At 53.5% G+C, this 20893-nt stretch overlaps 1 protein-coding gene across 2 annotated transcripts in view; it reads right to left on the bottom strand.

The window, feature by feature from the left end:
• ATF7 (activating transcription factor 7) overlaps positions 1 to 20893 on the bottom strand; it is a 52992-nt gene that overhangs the window by 7777 nt on the left and 24322 nt on the right. The window contains exons 2-8 of one of the 2 annotated variants that reach the window (XM_057410360.1): positions 17452 to 17705; positions 12436 to 12532; positions 9254 to 9372; positions 6498 to 6632; positions 5366 to 5523; positions 2510 to 2609; positions 909 to 1022 (exon numbers count right to left, since the gene is read on the bottom strand). In XM_057410360.1, coding sequence (XP_057266343.1) covers positions 909 to 1022; positions 2510 to 2609; positions 5366 to 5523; positions 6498 to 6632; positions 9254 to 9372; positions 12436 to 12484 — 675 coding nt within the window. In that variant the 5' untranslated portion in view covers positions 12485 to 12532; positions 17452 to 17705. The remainder of the gene's footprint in view (positions 1 to 908; positions 1023 to 2509; positions 2610 to 5365; positions 5524 to 6497; positions 6633 to 9253; positions 9373 to 12435; positions 12533 to 17451; positions 17706 to 20893) is intronic. The other variant, XM_057410359.1, reaches the window with a different exon arrangement.

The following is a 20893-nucleotide window of genomic DNA, read 5'->3' as shown; positions in this document are numbered from 1 at the left end:
GCTGGCACCAGTCAACTCCCAGCTGGCAGGATCTGCAGACAGACCATGGACTGAACAGGCTGCAGAGCCCAACTGTCCTTCATCACCCACAGAAGGGTCCTTCTGGGATGGAGAAGGACCTACACATGATTGAGACCATGTCTTGCAAGCAGCCAGAGCAGCCAGATACAGGCCAGTGGGGCAGGATGGCTCCTCTATGCCTCAGCGCTGTAGCTCTGATCTGCCCCTGGATCCTGCAGACACCAAAACAGGGTGCAGTGGGAGCAGTGACAACAGTGAGCAGCTCTAAGAGGTGGGTTTGCAAACAGCTCCACCCCATCCAGGCCAAAAAATCGGGGGGGGGGGGTGTCACAGAATCAGAGAATCATTGAATGGGTTGGGTTGGAAGGGAGCTGAAAGCTCATCCAGTTCCAAGCCCCTGCCATGGGCAGGGACACCTTCCACTAGAATAGGCTGCTCCAAGCCTCATCCAACCTGGCCTGGGTTTGCTCCCCCCTCTTCTTCCACCTTGCTTGAGTCATGAGGAACCAAGAGAGGAAAACTCTTTTATAAGCTTTGAAAGGGATTTACATGAAAGCCATTCCCAGGATCCTTGGATTACAGCGCAACATCTCTTCTCTTGGCTCTGCCTTCCTCAAGCCCACCTCCAACCCATCTGTTATTTTGGAACTAGAACTAAAGAGGCGCATTTAGGATGGGGCTGACGTTTGCCCTGACAACAACGTGCCTCCTCTGCCTGCCAGAGCCGCAGTGCTGATGAGCCTGATATTCCTGGTGGCATTTCCAACACCTGCTCCTGGAATGGGAAGATGCTCTGATGGCTCGGCAGGATTTCCAAGAAGCCACTGAAGACTCGGGGACAACACCAGGGACGTGATGCCCTCCCCAGCATGGATTCAAACACTTACCATTTTGGCTTCTGAGTGCACTGGAAGTCCTGACGGGGAAATGGACCCGCTGCTGTTGATGGGCGGCCCAGGAATCCCGGGAATGTTTGGCACCATGGACATCGGCCGAGCCAGCTATCGGGGAGGAAGCAACACGAGGGGTTTGGAAGCTCAGGGGCTTTCAGGCCGCGCTCCGTGAAGCAGCTCTGTCATAATTCCCCAACTGAGCCCATTTATAAAGCCTGACAAAGGCACAGCCTTTAACTGCTGCCATCAATTCCTGCTGCTGTCACTGAAGGCCAGCAGCCACTCCTTTGGTGGCCATGGTGCCTGTTTCAGAATCACCCAGCCATCTCAACCACTGAGGACAGGAGGAGGGCAGCTCTAAAGCCTCCTTTCCTTCCCTTCCTTTCCCTTCCCTCCCAGAGGGCTTTTCCCCACCAGCACAGGAGAGCGGATACAGTGGGAGGGTATTAGATCCCCTCTAGATCTCAGCACAGCTCTACTGCAAAGCAGCCACAACACCAAGCGTAAGGCAGAGCATCCCTGCACAAAGCTTTCTCCCTCCACAAAGAGGGGAAAAACCAGAGTATGCACTTGCTTTTATGAGCCACTCAGGTGTGCTGTTGTAAAGCACTATATGTAGGGACAGAACAAGGGGAATGGCTTTAACCTGCCAGAGGGGAGACTGAGATGAGCTCTTAGGCAGAAGCTCTTCCCAGTGAGGGTGCTGAGGCGCTGGCACAGGGTGCCCAGAGAAGCTGTGGCTGCCCCATCCCTGGCAGTGTTCAAGGCCAGGTTGGACACAGGGGCTTGGAGCAAGCTGCTCCAGTGGAAGGGGTCCCTGCCCATTGCAGGGGGTGGAACTGGATGATCTTAAGATCCTTTCCAACCCAACCATTCCACGACTGTGATCCTACAAAACACAAGGTGTGTTTCAAACAAACAGGAAGGTTTGAAGATGTTTCCATGCCCACAAGCTGAGCTGAGCTGCCTGCGCATCTGCCTGCTTTGACATCAACGTTCCTGTTACCTGAGGCAGGAGGTTTTGCCCGTTACATGCCCAGCAGGACAGGCAGGATCCACATGGGCTGCCTGGTCAGGAGCTGAAGCACTCAGAAGAGGGACAAGGCACCCACCCACCAGGCAAATCTGCTCCTGAGCTCTGCAGCATGGAAAATTCTCCGTATGGAAAAGCACACCCCTCACGGCTGATATTGCAAAAGCTCTTTAGCCCATTGGCAAAGCTAGGGTGGCTTTCCTAGCCTGCAAAACCAACATGTTCTCTGCAAGCTCCAACGCTTTCAATTGAGGTACGCTGTTCCAAATGGAAGCAGCTAATCAGGGATCCTGCAGTTCCCAGCTCCGGATCAATGGCATGAGCCATCTGTCCGGGCAAAGCTTTGTTTTATTCCAGACTTATTGCCCTCTAGTGTGATGGACGTGCTATTGCTGCCTTGCCAGAGCTGCCCCCCTCCTCCTCCTCTTCCAAGCCTTATCTTGCACAGAGGGGGAGATATATTTTAACGCTGACAAAATGAGAAGCGTCTGCATCTATTTGGCAGGAGCAAAACGCTGTCCCCTCCTCTGCCATGCAGGGCTGTGCTGGAAGCTTCTCTCACCGATATAACAGAAGGCATCTGCACGGGAGGGCCTGGGAGCACGGGCATGGTCTGTCCATTTGCAAGCTGCACGACAAGGGGCAGGGATCCTGTGGGAGACCTGCAGAAACAACAGTTGGAGTTCACATGGATGGCTTCAAGTTTATGCTGTCCCGGCAGCCCCCCGAGCTCAAGGGCACAAGCACAAGTTCATTCTGGTTAGCAGATTTGGGCTCCTTTTCCCATTTCCCTTCCCTGGGGTGATCCCAGCTGCTGCTCCTCACTCGGGGCTGGCAGTGATGTGGGTGGCCCTGGGATATGATGTGCCCCTGGGTGTACACAGGCTGGGTAAAATATGCTGGCTGAGGCACAGTGTCCACCTGAACAGACAGAAAAGCAGAGCCAAGAGCTGCTGCAGCTCCTCCTTGGAGAGATGAGAAGTGTCCTCATGGGCTGAGCCTTGCACCAAGCAGACGGGATCTGGGCTGCTCCTGCCTACCAGGAACTTCTGGTCCTGTGAGCCACGTTTGCTGAGCACCCAGGAGAGGGCTTGCAAGGGATTCATCTCCTGTGGCTGAGAGAGCTGGGCTGGTTCAGCCTGAAGAAGAGAAGGCTCCTGAAGGGGAGACCTTAGAGCAGCTCCAGTGCCTAAAGGGGCTGCAGGAAATGCAGAGAGAGGCTTTGGACAAGGGCCTGTAGGGACAGGCCAAGGGGAATGGCTTCAACCTGCCAGAGGGGAGACTGAGATGAGCTCTTAGGCAGAAGCTCTTCCCTGTGAGGGTGCTGAGGCGCTGGCAACAGGGTGCCCAGAGAAGCTGTGGCTGCCCCATCCCTGGCAGTGTTCAAGGCCAGGTTGGAGCAAGCTGCTCTAGTGGAAGGTGTCTCTGCAAGTGGCAGGGGTTGGGAAAGCTTTAAGGTCCCTTCCAACCCAACCCAATCCATGATTCTTTGATTTAGTTCCCATTAAAAACCGCTTCTGAATCTGATTCCAGTGAAAACCTCCCAAACCCAGAGTGGGATGGAGAGAGCTGATCTGTGTCTGCTCTGGGAGACAGGAACAGCCCCACTCCCTGAGGGAGGAGAAGATCCCACTGGAGCCTAACTGTGACAGATTACAATTCCTTAGAATTCTTCCCTTGCAGATTGTTCTGCAGTGAAATGCAATGTTCCTGCCTGTGGCAACAGCACGCACTCCCCGCCTGCACTTCAGAGCATCTAAAACCTCCCTGTGCTCCTGCTCTGAGCCTCCCGACTCAGCCTTTCTAGGAGAACAGAGGAAAAGCTGGAGCTGATGTGCTCCAGACGACAGGGAGAGGAAGGAAACCACCCCTCTGCCAGCAAGGGCTGATGTCCTGCTCCTCCTCCGTTCCTAGCAGCGCAGCAGGGAACCGAATGGAGGCAGAGATGAGCCAGGAAGAGCAGAGCAGAGCTGCTGGGAGCAGCAGGACTTTGGGGGAAGGATGAAAAGGGGATGGAGGAGGTTGGGCTGACTCCTCCGAGGAAGCTGTGCTGGCATGGAGTAAGGGCAGGGTGGGGAGCAGCAGGAGCTGTGGGTCAGAGGAGGGGGGAGTTCATGGTGCCAATAACTCAGGCTGGAATTTTTAAGGCTGCCTTGGGAACGCGAACGCTCGCCTCTCATTCATTTCTATTGGGCATCCCAAATCCTCCAGGCTGCTTTTGAAAATCCCAGCCTAACAAGGCGAGTTACAGGGAGGTCACAGCCTCCCCTCCATCTCTGTCACGCTGACAGCCCTGCCACGTCTGCACCAGCCCCAATGCAGGGACACTCAAAGCTGCAACCCCATCCCTGAGGAGGGATCGACCCCCCGTGGGCTACAAAGGGAATATAAAATCATATTCAAGTCCAGCTTACTCCAGTTCTGCTTTCTGCATGCCTCGAAGCACAAGGGGACTCCAAACAGCCTCAGGAGTCGGTGCCTGGGCTGGGTTACAGAATGCCCTTTGGAAAACCTCCGGACAATCACTTAACCCCTTAATGCCTCAGGACAGGATTTAAAACTTTCCATCAGGAAATCGGGATTGATGGTGCCAGGGGGTCAGAGCAAAAAAACCATACATACAAATATGAACTGACAGCCAGAACAAATGGGCTGGTTAATGTAAGGAGCCAGCCTCAAACAAGGGTAATTAGAGAGAGGCCAGGACCACAGCAAAAAAGATGCATCCTGACACCAAATAGAAGTGGAGCTAAATATATGTCTCCTGAGGGCTCCCTGTAATGTGTTTCCTGCATCCTTTAGGCTCCTTCCTTTTATGTGCAGGGCTGGAGCTACCCACCAGTGGGACAGGGCTCGTAACTGCTGCAGCGACTGCTCTGGAGCCTTGGCTCCAGATTGTTAAAGGAGCAACAAGGAGCAGGTCATTAGATGTGCCGAAACAAACAGCTCCCGAGGCAGGAGCTGACCACAGAGGAGGCCAGCAGGTTGCAGGAGAGGTTACACTTCAGAGGCAACAGCTGCCTGAGAAAGTCCCAAAGCCATTACAAGAGGCAGACAATTTCCTCTTGCTGCTCCCGCTGCCGTGGCAGTCTCCAAAAGCAACCTGGGAGTCCCCAGCCAAGCCCTGCTCTCACCATAGACAACAAGTGGCATGTCAGCATGGTGGGGGACTGGCTCTAATTCCTCCCCGGGGTGGGTTTTGCCTCGTTTCGTTACACGGAGACAATTAGTTCCTGCTTCCTGCACTCCCACCCCATTCTGCTTCTGCAGACAAGTGCTGCAGCGAGGCCCTTATGCCCAAGCAGCCGCAGCGGGCACCACAGCCCCTCGGTTGTTCTGATCATCAAGGAACTGATTGAGGCACCTAATTACTGCCCAGGCAGCCTGACGGGACAGGAGGAAGCTCCCCTGCACTTACCCGAGCTGTCTGTTGGAAGGGGGAGCCTGGGTGATGACAGAGGTTGGGGAAGGCAGCGTAGGGTGGAGCGGGTCATAAGCCAAGTGGAGGGGCAGCGAGCCGGGCCGCACGATGGTTGGAGTAGGTGTAGAAATGATGACAGGCTTGGAGGTGATCTCCTGAAGAGGAACAACAGGCAGTGGACATGCTGTGAGTTATCAGTTTAGTAGTGACCTGGTTTTCTCTTCCTTCTGATGGCTTAAGAGCAGTTCAGTGCTACAGAAACTGAGGCATGAGGGGAGCAACTTACCCAAAGCCACAGGGATTTGATGGCAGAGCAGGGAGTGGGACATGGCAGTTCAGATCCTGCTGTCTGCAGCAGCCTCTGGGAAATAATCCCCCTCCTTGAATTACTGCTCCAGCCCCAGCTAGCATCTCTAGGGTGGGAAGTTATTCAGAGGGAGGATGTCACGTGGATAATGTGACACCTTAGAGCAGCTCCAGTGCCTAAAGGGGCTGCAGGAAACGTGGAGAGGGGCTTTGGACAAGGGCCTGTAGGGACAGGACAAGGGGAATGGCTTCAACCTGCCCGAGGGGAGACTGAGATGAGCTCTTAGGCAGAAGCTCTTCCCTGTGAGGGAACTGAGGTGCTGGCACAGGGTGCCCAGAGAAGCTGTGGCTGCCCCATCCTGGGCAGTGTTCAAGGCCAGGTTGGACACAGGGGCTTGGAGCAAGCTACTCTAGTGGAAGGGGTCTGTGCCCATGCAGGGGTCTGGAACTGGATGAGCTTTAAGGTCCCTTCCAACCCAATCCATTCCATGATTCCATGACTAATCTGCTCTGAATCACCAGCCCTCCAGGACACAGGGAGCTGGTCTTGGCCTCACAGAAGATGCATTAGTTGTATGTCACTTTTGCCCTGCCAGCAAAGCACTCCCAGGGTGAAAGCAAGACCTTCTGCAGTAGCCAAATCCACACGGAGACTTCAGGGCAGCAAATGTGTATTTCAGCAAACAAACTTTACTCTTTCTTTCTAAGACAAGTGGCACCTCACAAGCCCAAATCCAGCCCTGACACCCACGTGGAGAAAAGGCTTCTTCTCATCCAGAGGAGAGGCCAACATCTCCATGGGGCACTGGTGGAGGAGACCTACCTTCTCCTTGTTCTGTGGTGACTGTGGGTTAGAGGCAGGGCTGTCTGGTGGGGATGAGTCCACCTCTACCGGCTCCTCCTCCTTTATCTTGATGTCCGGGGTGGAGGGCAGAGACATGTCCAGGGCTCCAGCACTCTACAAGGAAAGCAGCCACAGACTGAAAGGCCAATTAGCTCACATTGTTTGGGAAGCACTGGGCTGCTCCCAGAGGAATTGCTACGGCTCTGCCAAAGGATTATTATTTATCTGGACTGAAGAGCATCTGGGAGCCCGAGGCGGCCGCGCCGGCCCCATCCAAACAGAGACAGAGGCCTGGAGAAGACAGTCTCTGCCCTGGATGGCACCATTCCGTGCTTCCTCAGTAACTCACACACAATTCTTTCCATAGTTTCGATTTTGGGTGCTCTTTTCCCCTCCTCAAAGGGCTCTGCTCAGGAGAACAGGTAACAAAGCCAAATGCCTGCGAGTTCCAGAAGGCACTTTCATTCACAGCAGAGCTGTAAAGCATTGTATAAATCAGCCTGAATTATTTTATGACCCGATTATCAAAAGCAAACAAAGAGCCATGCAAGTTATTAAATATCTATGAGCGCCCCATTAAAATAAAACCCAACCATATGCCTGAACCTGGCAACTTGCCACCCCACCCCACCCCAAGTTCCAGCAATGCCACGTGCCCCATTTTAACCAGTTCATGACTTGCTGGGGACAGGAAAAGGGCAATAAGTGACAATAAGGTGGGGGGATAACTAAAGGGAATGGCCACCTCTCCCATCCTCAGAGCTGGAGGAAGAGGAGACCAGGGAGAAGATGGAGCACCGGAGGAGCACGCACCGGAGCAAGACTCTGCAGGATGCTGCATTTAATTGGGTTCCAACAGACCTCACAAATCACCAGGTCGGTCCCTCCTTCCATCCGGGCCACGAGAAACTCTTCCTAAATCATTCCTGACAGCTGTTTGTCCAACCTGGTCTCCCTCCCTCCACAATCAATCCCAGCGCTTTCCTTCACTCGCCCCGACCGCTGACAGCTCGTCCGAGCATCCAACCTAAACCTCCTCCTTTGCTGCATTTTAAGTCCTCTCCAGGGAGGGAAAACTGCAGCAAAGAGGGTAAATCCAGGCATCTGTGGATGTGCCTGATGCTCGGAGTGGGGTGCACTGATTTATGCAGGGGCTTTGCTTGCGGTAGGTGCAGTAACCATTTACCTGCCCTCTTTAAGCACTGGGAATCACAAAGGAGAAGGGATTAACATGCAGGAAAGTTTCAAACCACTTAAAGTGCCTCCAGGGAAGCTCCTGCTGTGTCTATGTTTTTAATTAACATGCTGGTGTCGAGACCACCCTTGGAACGGGAGGACAAAACACAAACAGCAGCAGCAACAAGGGCTCCATGCTGCCAAACGGTTGAAAGCATCTCAGAAATGCAGCAGGCAGCTCTGGCCAGGTTTGCTGAGTGACAAGCCATCTGGGCTGGGGGACCTCGCCTCTGCAGAGGTTTTCTAGGAGGGAAAATGCCTCCCCTAATGCCTGAAACCACCCCAAGCTTCACAACACCCCCCTTTGCCTGGCTGCAAGGCAGAAATATTTCGACTGCAGGCATCCTGAAGCGAAAGCCAGGGAACAGCGAACAGCTCAAGGGTCTCAGCTGCAGCTCTTGGGTAGCACAGCTTAGGAGATGGGTGGTCTGACTTCGAAACCAGCTGGCTAGACTGTGGGCTGCTCAACCGTTTCGATGGGAAACCACAAGCAAAAAGCCACCTTCTCCCCTGCACGGAGCCGAGAACAAAAGGCAGGGAAGTCAGAGCCGCGCCGCGCCGCGGAGGCCCGTGCAGCATACCAATGAGAGAGATCAATTTCTGCTTTAAAGAGCCCTGTTATTAGGAGCGAGGCTGAAAGACAGTTTTCAGGTTTAATTCTGAATTCCTCCGTTGCCCATCGGAGGGAAGATTTACGCGGCTTCTGCTCCTGCAGTTTATTTCCGAGCAGCGCCGCTGACTGCGAGCGTATGGACGCCCATAGATCAATTTAGTAAATGTATGTGCCAGCCTAAGAGCCCACCACGCATCTGCTGCTCCTCAGCTCCTGCGAAAGGGAGGGGGAAATGGCCTTAATGAGCTGCTATCCGATGAGATCCCCTTGTCCTTCACCCCCCTCCCCGCGCTCCCCAGGTTGGCAGGGGCAGCCTGAATCGATACCACCTTGCGTAGGAAGGAGCTCTTTGTTAGGAGCAGCCTCTCTCCTCCATGGAGCCCCTGCTCTGTTTGCATGCTCTCGTTTGCATCCCTTCACATGCTAAAGGCGCACAGCTGAGCTGATCCCTGCTGATTGCACCTTAAAGGCATCAGCCTTCAGCATCTCCATCCCAAAGGAAGCTCAGTGAATTTTTGCTGCTTAGCAGAGTCCTGGCTCTTTTCCTGCACCTCCTTCTCAAGGTGCAAGGTATGCTGGGCACTGTCTTGGCTTTCTGGGGGGGGGGGGTTGTTGACGTGAAAGACCGAAGGGGTAATAAACCATCGAAATCCCCTCACACCAGGCCTCGGATTGCAGGATAACCAGCCAAAGTCACCTGAGTTCAAATAATGAAGTTCCATATTAAATCCTAGACGACCCTAAGTTACCCTCCAACAGCCGCTGTTACACCTCCAACACTCCAACACCCTCTGATGCCTTTCACCAGAGCAGCACTGTCCCCCCTCCAGCCCTCACAACATGCACCAAGCTCTGTTTTATCACAACAGTGGCCTTTGCCTCTTGCCTTTTTCTCATCATCCTCTGCAGCTTTCTTGAACTCGTGCTCAAAGGAGCTGGCCAGTTCATTGAAGAGTCCCACTTCTTCACAGTTCTTCAAGAACCGAGTCGGGGTCGGAGTCTGATCTGTTTGGGGTTGTAACACCAAGCATCAGTCAGAGAGAGGGGAGAAAACACATCCTGAACCACCCTAATCCCCTCTGGGGACCCCCAGAATATGGGGTGTTGTGGAAGCCTGGGTGCTTTTCTGCTAAGGTGTGTGTCTTACGTGACGATTCAGAAAGGGGGAACTCATTCCTTATTGATTGTGTCTCTCTGGTACTAAATAACCATCGCAGGCAGTGATTGCTGCAGAATTCCCAGCCTGTGGCTCGTGTGCTGTCCCTCCCATCCCGGGCTTTCGCCTGTCCTCAGCTGAATTGCTGCTGCGAGGAAGGAAATCAGTGAGGTTTCATCTCCCTGAAACAGCAGATCTTACAAATAGAGAGTGATGAGAAGGGAACCAGCTGACTAGAGCAGCTCCAGTGTATGGAATAGAGCCGGGAAGAGCCGCTTCCCTCCCCGTGCTGTCTCCATGCATTAATCCCATCCTCGGACAGGCGGCTCCGTGGGAGTGCTGATCGTTACCACCCTGTCCAAAGCCATCCCTCTGGGGCCCGTTTTCCACCAGATTAACACGTTGAGTCATGATCTCTCTGGCCATCACCCAGGCTATAAAGCAGGAAGCAATGGCCCCGCTCCCGGTGAGCCTCGTGCTGCACGCATGACGTTAGGTCAGGAGTCCAGGTACCAGTGGGAACCCGGCACGAGCACACGGCACCGACAGAATCCATCTGGCAGCAGAAGCACATGGATTCGGAAGCACAAAGGGGATCCCTGGCATCGTTTAGCCTGACCTCCTGCATAAAACATCAGCTGCTTGGCACGGATGCTCCCCGGGCGAGCCGCGGGAGTGATGCGTGAGCTGAAGGGGCTATGGGAAACATCCCCTTCCATTTCCAGCCAGGGGTGGGGAGTCTTCGGGAAGCCACTCCGGTGATTCCTTCCCCTCGCTGTCACAGGACTACACGTTATTCCCAGCCTGTTCAAACCCTACCTCTTGCCTTTGTCGATAAAGCAAAGGTCTCCTCTGAGCACACTTTGCTTCCCCCCCACCCACACATCTCTCGTCATTAAACCAAGAAACTTAGTCAGCTCAAGATCTCGGCAGGAGGTGGTTTTTCCAGGGCTTTAACAGCTCTCCGGGCTCTTTCTGGACCATTCCCTGTTCAGCAATGTCCTTCCAAGCCATGCACACCAGCCCAGAGCCCAAATCTCTACCAGCTCTAACCAGCAGAGAGAGGACAATTCCTCAGGACTTGCTTTAGGCTCAGCACGGCGAGAGCCGCACGTTGAATCCTCCTGCACATCCACGCACAGGCGGCTGCCCTGGGCTCGGCACAAAGCAACAGGGAGGGAGAGAACAAGAAAAGCCAGAGACAAAATGGTGGCTTAATAAAAGCCAACCAGAAAGGACATTAGGAATGTAGGGCAATAACAGCCTGGATCTCGCTGCTCAAAACCAGCATGCTTTATAGCCCCCGCAACCCCCAGGCTGCTCAGGCTGCGTCAAGATCTCAGCCAGGGAAAGGCAGCGTTAAATAGGCTGGTCCTGCACTGCCCACAGCTAAAGAAGTTGGGGGGGTTTATTATGTTCTTTGTGGTTCAGCCCTGAGCAACCCACTGAGCATCGGCTCAAGAGGGGCTGGGAGAGGGGCTGGACCGTGTTCCTTGTGCTAAAACTGAATCCCTGCATCCCACCCATGGTTTTACCTGCTGGAGCTTGGGCACAGGAGGAATCTACAGCTCTGGGAGAATCATAGAATCACTCCGTGGTTTAATCTACAGCTCTGAGGGCTGCAAAGAGGAGGGTTTTGAGCAAGCTGCTCTAGTGGAAGGTGTCCCTGTACCTGGCAGGCGGTTGGAACCGGATAAGCTTTAAGGTCCCTTCCAACCCAACCCATTCTATCATTTTAATGCTGTCTCCCTGTTGGAGCAGGTGGAATTTTGGCTGGAGATGGGACCATCCCCTGTTCCTGCTCCCCCATCACCACCCGCCCAAGCTACACCCTGCATTGAGCAAGCAAAAGCTGTGAACCCTGTTTAGAAAGGGGGGGAACTGAAGCTAAAAGCATCTGTAGGAATGTGAGGGTTCTTTCAGCCCCTGCCCCAAATTCTTCACCATCCATTCCCAAGAGCCTCATCCCACTTGTAACCAAATCTCCCTCCGGGAGCCTGCTCTGCCTCTCCAAGGGGAAGCTTTGTGCCCTTCTAGCAAAGCCTGCAGCAGCTCTCCTACGATCCTACCTGCAGCTACAATTAAGTTGAAGGCTTTACGGAACCAACTGAATTGCTGTTTCCTGCTCCAACACCAAAGTGGGGCTGGAGATAGGGAAAGGATGCCAGGCTCTTCAGCTCCATTTCCCCTTCTGAACTCTGAAGGCTTCACAAAGCATTTCCTCCTCTCTTCTTGTTCTCAGCAACAGCCTTTGCAGCCAGGGGTAACACAAACCTTCTAAGCAGCCTGACTGAACAGGGCCTGACAAGGCAGGCGGGTATCTGTAACCAGCAATGATCTGCTGCCAGACAGCGATATATGGGGGGGGGTGTGCTTTTGTTCTCCCAATCTTATAAAGGCTGCATTGACCCCGTGCTGCAGGAGCTCCTCATTTGGGCTCTGCAAAGGCACAAACTGGTGCACTCAATGGTGCTTTAATTTATTAACTGCTAGCCTAAAAGCTCACCAAAATTGACACCTGGGCTGAGGAGAGGAAGCTGAGTTTGTCAGCTTGTGCTCCTCGTCCTCAAAGCACACGCAGGAACGTGAAAGCCCTTTTGGCCATAAATCTTCCAGTCTTAATAAAAAAGGGTGAGAGCTAGAAAAAAAAAAAAAAGAGGAGGAGGAGGAGGAGGGGAAAAAAAAAAGAGCCCAAACCCCACAAAACCTGATACTGCCATAAAAAAGGGAAAAAAATAGCAACTTGGAAGCCTCTGGCTTTCCTTTCCTCCTGATTAAATGCAGATCACAAGAGGGTTTTATGGGAGGTAGAGCCGTTTTGCAGTGCATCTGGTCCCTGGTATTAATCTTGCAGTCATGCTGTATTAATGTGCCCCATTTCCCGCGCTGGCCTGGCTCGGAGCGCCGCATACCTGCGATGATGACTGAGTCAGTCCGAGCGGGGCCGAATTTCAATGTCATCTCATGCTTGTGTTTATGAACAGCCAGGTGGTCTTCGTTTGTAAACCTCTGCAATGAAACCATTGAGAGAGGGGTGAAGAAATGCAGGGGGGCTTTAACGGGTACATCCTGCAGGAGGATGGGGAAGGGGGAGGAAGGGAAAGTCGCCCGGAGAGAAACGGTAACGCAGTCACTGCCAAGTGTTAAAGCCAAACCAGAGCGGGACATGTTGGGTGGGAAGTGGGGTGTGGAAGGAAAATGCCATTCCATGGGGCTTCTGGGTGATGAGGGACAAATACTGTTGTTAATACTAATAGTAATGATGATGATAATACATTTTGCTAAGCATTGCAACCGATGTCGGAGATGTAAACCCGCCCTGCTCACTCGGTGAGAGGCTCCCCTTTATTGCTGCCCAATGGAGGGATGAATTAGGGGCTGTTAGGGAATGATTTTGGGATGGTATGTGGCAAAGCTGGCACCTGCCCACTCATCCAGGCTGTGGCTTTATGGAGCAGGATGGAGCGAGATGCCCGCCGTGCAGCTTGCCGATGGCGCAGCCGAAGCACGGCCACTGTGGAACACGGAGAGGGGGGATGCAGCATAAAGACTCCATCTGAAATTCCACCTGAATTGCAGGATAAAATCCCACCCGTGATAGCTTTAGGGATGCGCCGGGTAGGGGAGCCGAGTGCGCGGGGCTGATACCCAGACAAAAGGGCAGCATCATCCGTTACGGGCTGCTTTGAACGGCTGCACCAGCCCCAAGCATCGGGATCAAGGAAAGGGCAGGGGAAGGGGTGAGGCAGGGATGGGGTTAAAGCAAATCATCATAAAGACCCGAGGATGGATTGCGCCTCTCCTAATAGACTGCGACAAAGCGGGAGCTGAGGGCACAGCTCGGGCCGTACCGCAGGATTTTTATGCATCCCGGAGCCGCGCGGCATCGGGCTCGTTTCTAGAAAGAGCTGCTGCTGCTGCAGTGAAACATTCCTGCCCTTTTCCCCCTTCCTTTTGTCTTTCAGATGATCTTTAAGTTCCCTTCCAAGCCTCCTGATTGCGTGAGTCTCTTTAAAGCATCCAACAAACAACCCCAACCCAAAGCCACCTGTGTCGGTGAATCAGCTCGAGCATCACGCCCCGGGTGCGCTCGCTCTCGCCGATGCTTATTTACAACTCAGATTTATTTGCCTTTATTAAGCAAATCCCTGTTTTCCAGGCTTGGAAGCTGCCACGGTGCCTTCCTGGGAGCTGTGTGACATAGCAGGGATGTTAGTGGAGGGAAGGAACAGCAATGCCGAGACAACAGGCGCATCCGCACACATCCCATCCATCTTCCCCTTCGGTGCAATAAGGGTGTTATCAAAGCGTCCTTCAAACATGCTATAGGAGAAGGTGCTTTTGGTGATGACTCGTCGCCGGGGCTCAAGTTAACACAAATTCAGAGCTCGTGGGTCCTAATGGTATTGCAGGAAGAAGAGGTTTTGGCTGTGTAATTCCAGGTGGGCACGCTGCAGCTTTCCCGCTGCTGCTCCCAGACCCGGTCCGCATCTAAACCTTAACTACAATTTATTAATGGCTTTGTTAAAGACACACATGCCCTGGGTTCCTTTATTCCCTGCAACTCCCCAAACCCCTCAGCTCTGCTCCAAACACAGCCTCCATTCCAACCAGCGCTACAAATCCCGGCCATTCCAAAGCATCCCCAAACAAAGGAGAAGCGAGCGAAGCGCCGCCGTCCTTTTCCCAATGGGAAAAGACCGAATCTGCAGCATTGTTTTGCATCGCTCTTGGGGAAAAGGAGAAGGGGGAGACACAGGGAGGGAAAAGGGGGGGCACTGACACTTGGTCATGTTTCTAGCCCCAAAAGCACCTCAGGTTTTTAAGGGGCTCGGCTGCCATCCCCGCTCGCCCTTGCGATGACAAGAGAATAGGTGGGTTACGGTAAGCAGAGAAAGATAAATCAGGGTTTTGGTGAGGAGCAAGGAGCAGCCGGTTCCAGATGAATACAGAGCAGGCAGGAGGCTGCTGCTCCCGGAATACGGAGCACCCTGAGCCAGGGGAACAAGGAAAAGGAAGAAAATCCCCACTTCTGGTTTAGACCCAAGATTCTTAGGTCAATGCAGGAAGTGGCACAAGGAAGAGGCAGAGAACGGGGTCTCATTTCCCTCCCCGGCTCCACCATGGGCACGGTTCAGCCCAGCTTTGCTATACCTGAATTTATTTTAATGTTTCATTTTGCTCCACTGCTGCCTTTTTTTTCTTTATCCTTCCCCCCCCCCCCTTTTTATTTTTTCTAGGGCACTTTCCCTGCTTTCGGTGCGTGTTACAGCTCTATTTAACATCTTTATGTGGTCTCACAGGCTGGGGAGCTCTCTTTTTCCCTGCACAGAAATGCTCACAGACACAATATATCTTTCCACATACATTTCCAAACGCCGAAACCTAGAGGCTGAGTCTGGCACTTCAGTTCTAAATCATGTCATTTTACACAGAGAACGAAAGCGGGGGGAGAAAGGGGGGAAGAGGAGGGAGAAGGGGGGGGGAAATGGAATGAGTTAAAGCCACAGCATTGGCTTTAATATTTAATCTCCTTCCATCAGCAGCTGCCATCCAGCAGTGTTATTTCAGCCCGCTATTCTGTGGGTGTCGGAATTAAAAGGAAGAGGTAGACTATGAACTCTTTGGGATAACGAAAAATCAAAGGGCTTCACACCCAGGGCTGAGTAAAACCTGAGTTTCAACACCACCCACCGCCCCGAGTCCTGCTTTTCTCTCCCTTCAGATGGCATGTGGGGGTTTTGGGAAGCACAGGGTTGGGTTTATTTACCCCAGAGACTGTAACAGCTTTTGGGAGAAAAGAGACTCGAGGCAGCCTAAAGCTGGCCACTCCACATTCCTCACTCAAACAGGCTGTGACAGCCCCATCAATAAACGTGCTCCCTTCAAAAGCTTTATTTAATAGGACACAACCCTTCCAGCTGGACCAACGCACCACCGCCGTTAGAGCAAGAGCCAGAGAAGAAACGCAGGAGGCCGACGCGCTTCGGCAGGCTGAGATTTTTTCCATGCCTTTAATAAGCACAACGGGAGGAACCAGGGCTTGCGAGGGGTTTTGCCTTGCTTTTTGCACAGCTTCCAACCAGCTCTGCTGCAGGAGGAGGGTCGAAGCCACCGCATCCAAGCCCACGGCCACGCCGAGCCCCGGCGCTCGCTGCCTCTTTCGGCAGCTCCAGCACAGCTATTTTTTAACCTTGACAGTCATTTGCAGAGCACATAAACACCCTGGGCCAGCCATGCAGCCAAGAGGTGGTTTTAATAGAGACCGGGTGTAGGCTACAACAGCACACGCTGTTCCACGGCTGCCTGGTTGTAAAGAGAAGACTTTACCGCACCGAAAGCACAAGCTGGGGTACGGAGCAGAACTGAAAGGGGCGAGGAGCCAAATCCGTCTCCATCAGGCTCATTGCACAGCTGAATTAATCAGCTGTCGTTAACACAGACGCTGCTCCAACCTTAAACCCAGCACGGTGGGTGTTAACTCTGGGCACGGACACCACGGAGCTGCCTGACATGGTTGAAACACCTGGAAAACGGGGGGAAACGAAAGGAAAGAGCACGTGCCTGCAACTGCGGTGCGGGAGGGGAGTGAGCGCACCAAGAGCTCCAGTGTGGATGAACCGAGCTCAAAGTCACCCATTTTAAAAGGAGCCACAACAGGTTTGACTTCCAAAGTCCATCCGGTTGTGGTGATGGCCTAAAGCAATGATTGTGACGTGATCAGCCGGGGATGAGGGGATGGGGGGGATCAGAGAGTCATGGAATGGTTTGGGAGGAAGGGATCTTAAAGCTCACCCAGTTCCAGCCCCTGCCACAGCCAGGGACCCCTTCCACTGGAGCAGGGTGCTCCAAGGCCCTGTCCAACCTGGCCTTGAACACTGCCAGGGATGGGGCAGCCAAAGCTTCTCTGGGCACCCTGTGTGTTGTGCACCCTCACAGGGAAGAGCTTGTGCCTAAGAGCTCATCTCAGTCTCCCCTCTGGCAGGTTAAAGCCATTCTCCTTGGCCTCTCCCTACAGGCCCCTGTCCAAAGCCCCTCTCCATGTTTCCTGTAGCCCCTTTAGGCCCTGGAGCTGCTCTAAGGTCTCCCCTTCAGGAGCCTTCTCTTCTCCAGGCTGAACCAGCCTGGTTCCAGAGCAGAGCTGCTCCAGCCCTCACAGCATCTTTGTGGCCTCACTCCAACAGCTCCACATCCCTCTTGTGTTGATGCCCCAGAGTTGGATGCAGGACTGCAGGGCTTTGCCTTGCTCTCCTGTCACCTCCATGGGCGAGGGGTACCCACCTCCTTCACTTTGGGGAACCTCCTGGTGGGAAAGACACGGGAGAGCAAGGCCAAGGCCATGGGGAGATGCTGGACCTCCTGCACTCATCCCAGCCCACCCAGCATCCGAGCAGCACGTCCCCGCGGCTCTTCCCGGCTGCGGCAGACCTGCTGCCTACGCCCCAGCCATCCATCTCACCGCTGACAGGGCTCAGATGGATTTCCAGCCGCTTGGCAGGCTGGAGAGATATTCCCCGTTCGCTCAGCACAACGGCCGAGGTAACTAATGCGGGGTCACGGGTGCCCCGAAGGGCTGGGTGCCCAAAGGTTATAGCTGTTACTGCTGGTGAGTGATGTGACCCCCCAGTTCTCGCGCAGATCGGGGCTCCATCTCACCCATTTCCCATCTGAGCAATGACAACGATAATTCCCTCCCTTGCAGAGAGGCTGTAAGGATTAATTCACTAATGTGCATAAAGTGCCCAGATACTGGAGTGATTCATAGATTTTAAAGGCCGGGGGGACCATTACAATTATCTACCACGTGAATCCCCAAATGGGCCCGTTTCCACAGGAAAGGAGACGACGAGGAGGGAACGCCGCAAAGACTTGTTGGTTTGAAAGAATGCACCCAGGGCACAGCTCAAGTGTCGTATTTTTACACTTACAAGAGATGACACACACAGATTTTGGACCTGTTTCCTCTTGGAGCGTTCCCCCTATGGCAGGGCTCGCCAGGCCAGGTTTCAGAAGAGCTCAGAGCCCAATTGCTCCCACCGAGTCTCTGGAAGCAGCCGAGGCACCGAGTCGGTGCAGCTCGAAGGTGGCCGCGGCAGCTCCGGTTACTGAGCGCTTCTGGAAAGCTGGTTTCAGTGGCAGCATCCTTCTGCTAGAGGAGGGACGAGCCGACACCTCCGTGAGCCTGAACAGGATAAATGAGAGGAAGAGTGAAGGTTTACGAGCGATCAGCTCCAGAATAAAAAACCCCACATCATTTATGGCACGTAGAGCATTCAAAAGGGAGCTCTGCCGCTCCTCGAGCACAAAAGCCCTTTGCAGGAGGGGGAGAGGCTGCTGGTGGGCTGCGAGCTCAGCGCAGGCTTTACATTGAGAACGCCCCGGAGTCAAGGTCGTTTCACTCCAGCCTGTGCTTGGGGCGGGGGGGGGGGGGAAGAAATCAGAAAGAGGGATGAGAGGGAATTGTGCAGGAGCCTCGGCCACCGGCTCAGCGCCCGCAGCAGCGCTTGGCTCCGGCGCTGCCGCAGCGGGGCCGCTTCTTGCACTGCGGCAGGATGCTGCTCTGCAAAGTGTTTGGGCTTCCAGCACCCGGTGCCCTTCCCACAGGCAGCAGGAAAAGCTGATTTCTACTCACTCAGGTCCTGTGACTATCAGAGGGGCTGTAGGCAGCTCTAGGTGCAAGCAGCACATTTGTGCAATTCCCCCACACACACACAAACTGCATCAAGATTAAACCTTGAGATGTCATTTTTGGCTCAGGCAACACCAGGGACCAATGTGGCTGTGCCTTTTTCTTTACAAACCTGCTTACATCCTATGACAAATTCCCCTTCCTTTCCTTGATTTAAAAGGGCATAAAGGCAGCAGAAACTTCAGCCTGTTTACAGGCAGAACGAGGTGCTGGCATTGCAAAGCCACGTTCAAAGAGCCAAAAAGCGCTTTAACAAACGCTACTTTCGGGATGCACATTGTGCAAACCACAAGAATTTGGCTTTTTTTTTTTCTCCTTAGAGAGAACCATCTGCCTTTGGATGCTGTTTTTCTGAGGGGCTGGGTGTTTGGTTATCACAGATTGGTGCTGCACAGCAGCATCTTCTCTGTGTCACATCATCTGCCCTCTTAATGCAGGCGGCTCCATGTCGGGCTTCTCCCATCCTCTCCAGTGAGCCGAGGGGAGAGCAGCAGCAGGGTTAAGACGCCAAAGCATGACACAGGACACTCCAGTTTCCCTGAGCTCAGTGCCTGGGAGGTGACAGACAAGCTGTATTTTTTATAAGGCAGCAACAAGCAGAGGGAGAGGATATTTTATGGGCTGAGCATTCGGCTCCTACCAAATCATTGGCAATGAGTTCTGAGATGCAGAGGGTGCCCCCCAAAACTTCCCTGCAATTTAAACAGAGTTAAGCAGGTTCTGGAGCCCATCCCATCCCCATTCCTCCTTGGCCAGAAGGGCAGAGCATTTAACTCCGAGTAGGTAAATAATTTAATTTACATTTCTATAGCTCCCCATATCCCAGAGGGCTTCTCATACACATGCCCCTCCACTGAAATGCAGGTGTTTCAGCAGGGGGGAAGGCAGCAACCATCTGGCCTACAGCACACCATATAGCAGTGAGGAGGGAAGCCAAGGACACACGGGGCAAAGTCTTTAATAAACTCTAAGCTCAACTTTACTTCTTCTCTTTACGGTGATTTTAATAAAGTCCTATCTGGTAGACACCATTTCTCCTTCAGCCCGAGCTGAGCATCGGCACATCTGAGTGCAGGCAAAACCAAACACCATCCTTCTGGGGCAGCCAGCAGCCAACCTGCTTGGCCAGGAAGACATTTATCCCAGTGGGATTTAACCTGGGTTGGACACCGAGCGCTTTTCCCATCAAAGCCATCTCCAGCTACTGAGGAATTCCTCTGCAGTGCACCAAAGGACCATGAACCAACCTTCTCTCCTCTTTCAAGGGGCATATGTAGGCAAACAGCAGATGGCTGAGGTGGTTCATGGAGCACCCAGGGAGAAAGCAGCCCCTGATTTTGCCCTAAGTACACCTGGTCCCACAGACAAAGAGCCCTCAGTGCCTCAGAGGCACCGCTCCCTCAGGAATCACAGCCCAAACCCTAGGATTCAAACCTGAGCGGGGAAGATCAAGTTCCTAAATCTCAATGGGAGAGCAAGCAGGGTTTGCCAAGGCACCACTATCCTCCTGCAGTGCTCGAGCGATGCTCGAGGGGGATGGACACCTCGAGGAGCCAAGTGTGCTCCTCCTGAGCTCTCGGTGGGCAGCTCCATCGTGGCAGCAGCAGCAAGTCTCTGCAGCCAGACACAGAGCATGGATGCAAGGAGCTGCCCGAGGTCACACCACGCCGGCAGCGCTCGCTTAGAGCCGTCACAATTACTTCCTTCCACACGGTGGAGCGGTTTTTAGGCTTGTTTGGAGGCAAGTGAAGGTTATTAAAACCCATGTATTAATTACTGCTGCCACATAAGTTAAGAGGAGAGGCACAGCGGTAATTAAGGGAGGTGAGTGAGGAGGTGGAGCTGCACAACGTCAGCGACTCCACAGCTTGTGCCGATGGATTCGCGCCGGCCCCATGGGAACCCCCAGATCGCTCCAATGTGGATGTGAATCATTATTACATCCCCAACTCGAATCCCAGCAGCAGCAGCGCAGGTTTGCAGTGTGACCTTGGGCAAGCCATCAATTCTTCCCCTACCTACCAGACAGAGCAAATAAAAGGGGGGGGGAGGAAGGCACAATCCTTCAGGAGGGCGTTAGGGAAGAGGGAGCTGACTGCACACGCAAGTACCAGGAGCCATGTGAGAAGCACTGCAGGAAAATAAAGAATATATATTAACAAAGGCAATTACAGCTGCGTTGCCCTGAGAGTATTTCAAGTGTGGGAGCTCAGTGATTCATTAGGAGCCCAGCGTCTCTTCCCATCACAGGAGCTGAGGGATAGAGCCTAAGGAAAGCGGGCAGAGGCATGGGAGCTGGGGCTAAGGGAAATTCCTGCCCTGCCCTACTGCTCAGCTGGGGCTGAGCTGGGCTAGGAAGTTGTGTGGCATTGAGGGAGGAAAAGGGTGAATTATGCAGCTGGGTTATTCACAAGGGTGATGCAGAGCAAGGATCCTGAGCCCCTGGGGTGGTGGTAGAGAAGGAAGGGGGAAAAAGAGGGGAAACCAAACAAAGAATTCCCCCCAAAGGCTTCAGATCTACCACAGAAACCCAATCTGGGCTCCTGCCTCCCCCTGTGTGGCTCTGCTGTTTACCAAATGAGTCACTCTTCCTGCCTCCAACACTCCACAGCTCCTGAATGAAGAATGTGGGAGCGAAAACCCTCCTTCTCTGCAAACAGCCTCGGCCCCGCACGCGGCTG

The sequence above is a fragment of the Pezoporus wallicus genome, unplaced genomic scaffold (genome assembly GCF_028554395.1).
Source record: "Pezoporus wallicus isolate ANWC-B61680 ecotype Strahan unplaced genomic scaffold, APGP_CSIRO_Pwel_v1 contig_10711, whole genome shotgun sequence".
NCBI classification, from domain to species: Eukaryota; Metazoa; Chordata; class Aves; order Psittaciformes; family Psittacidae; genus Pezoporus; species Pezoporus wallicus.
This window is presented reverse-complemented; position numbering and strand designations above follow the sequence as displayed.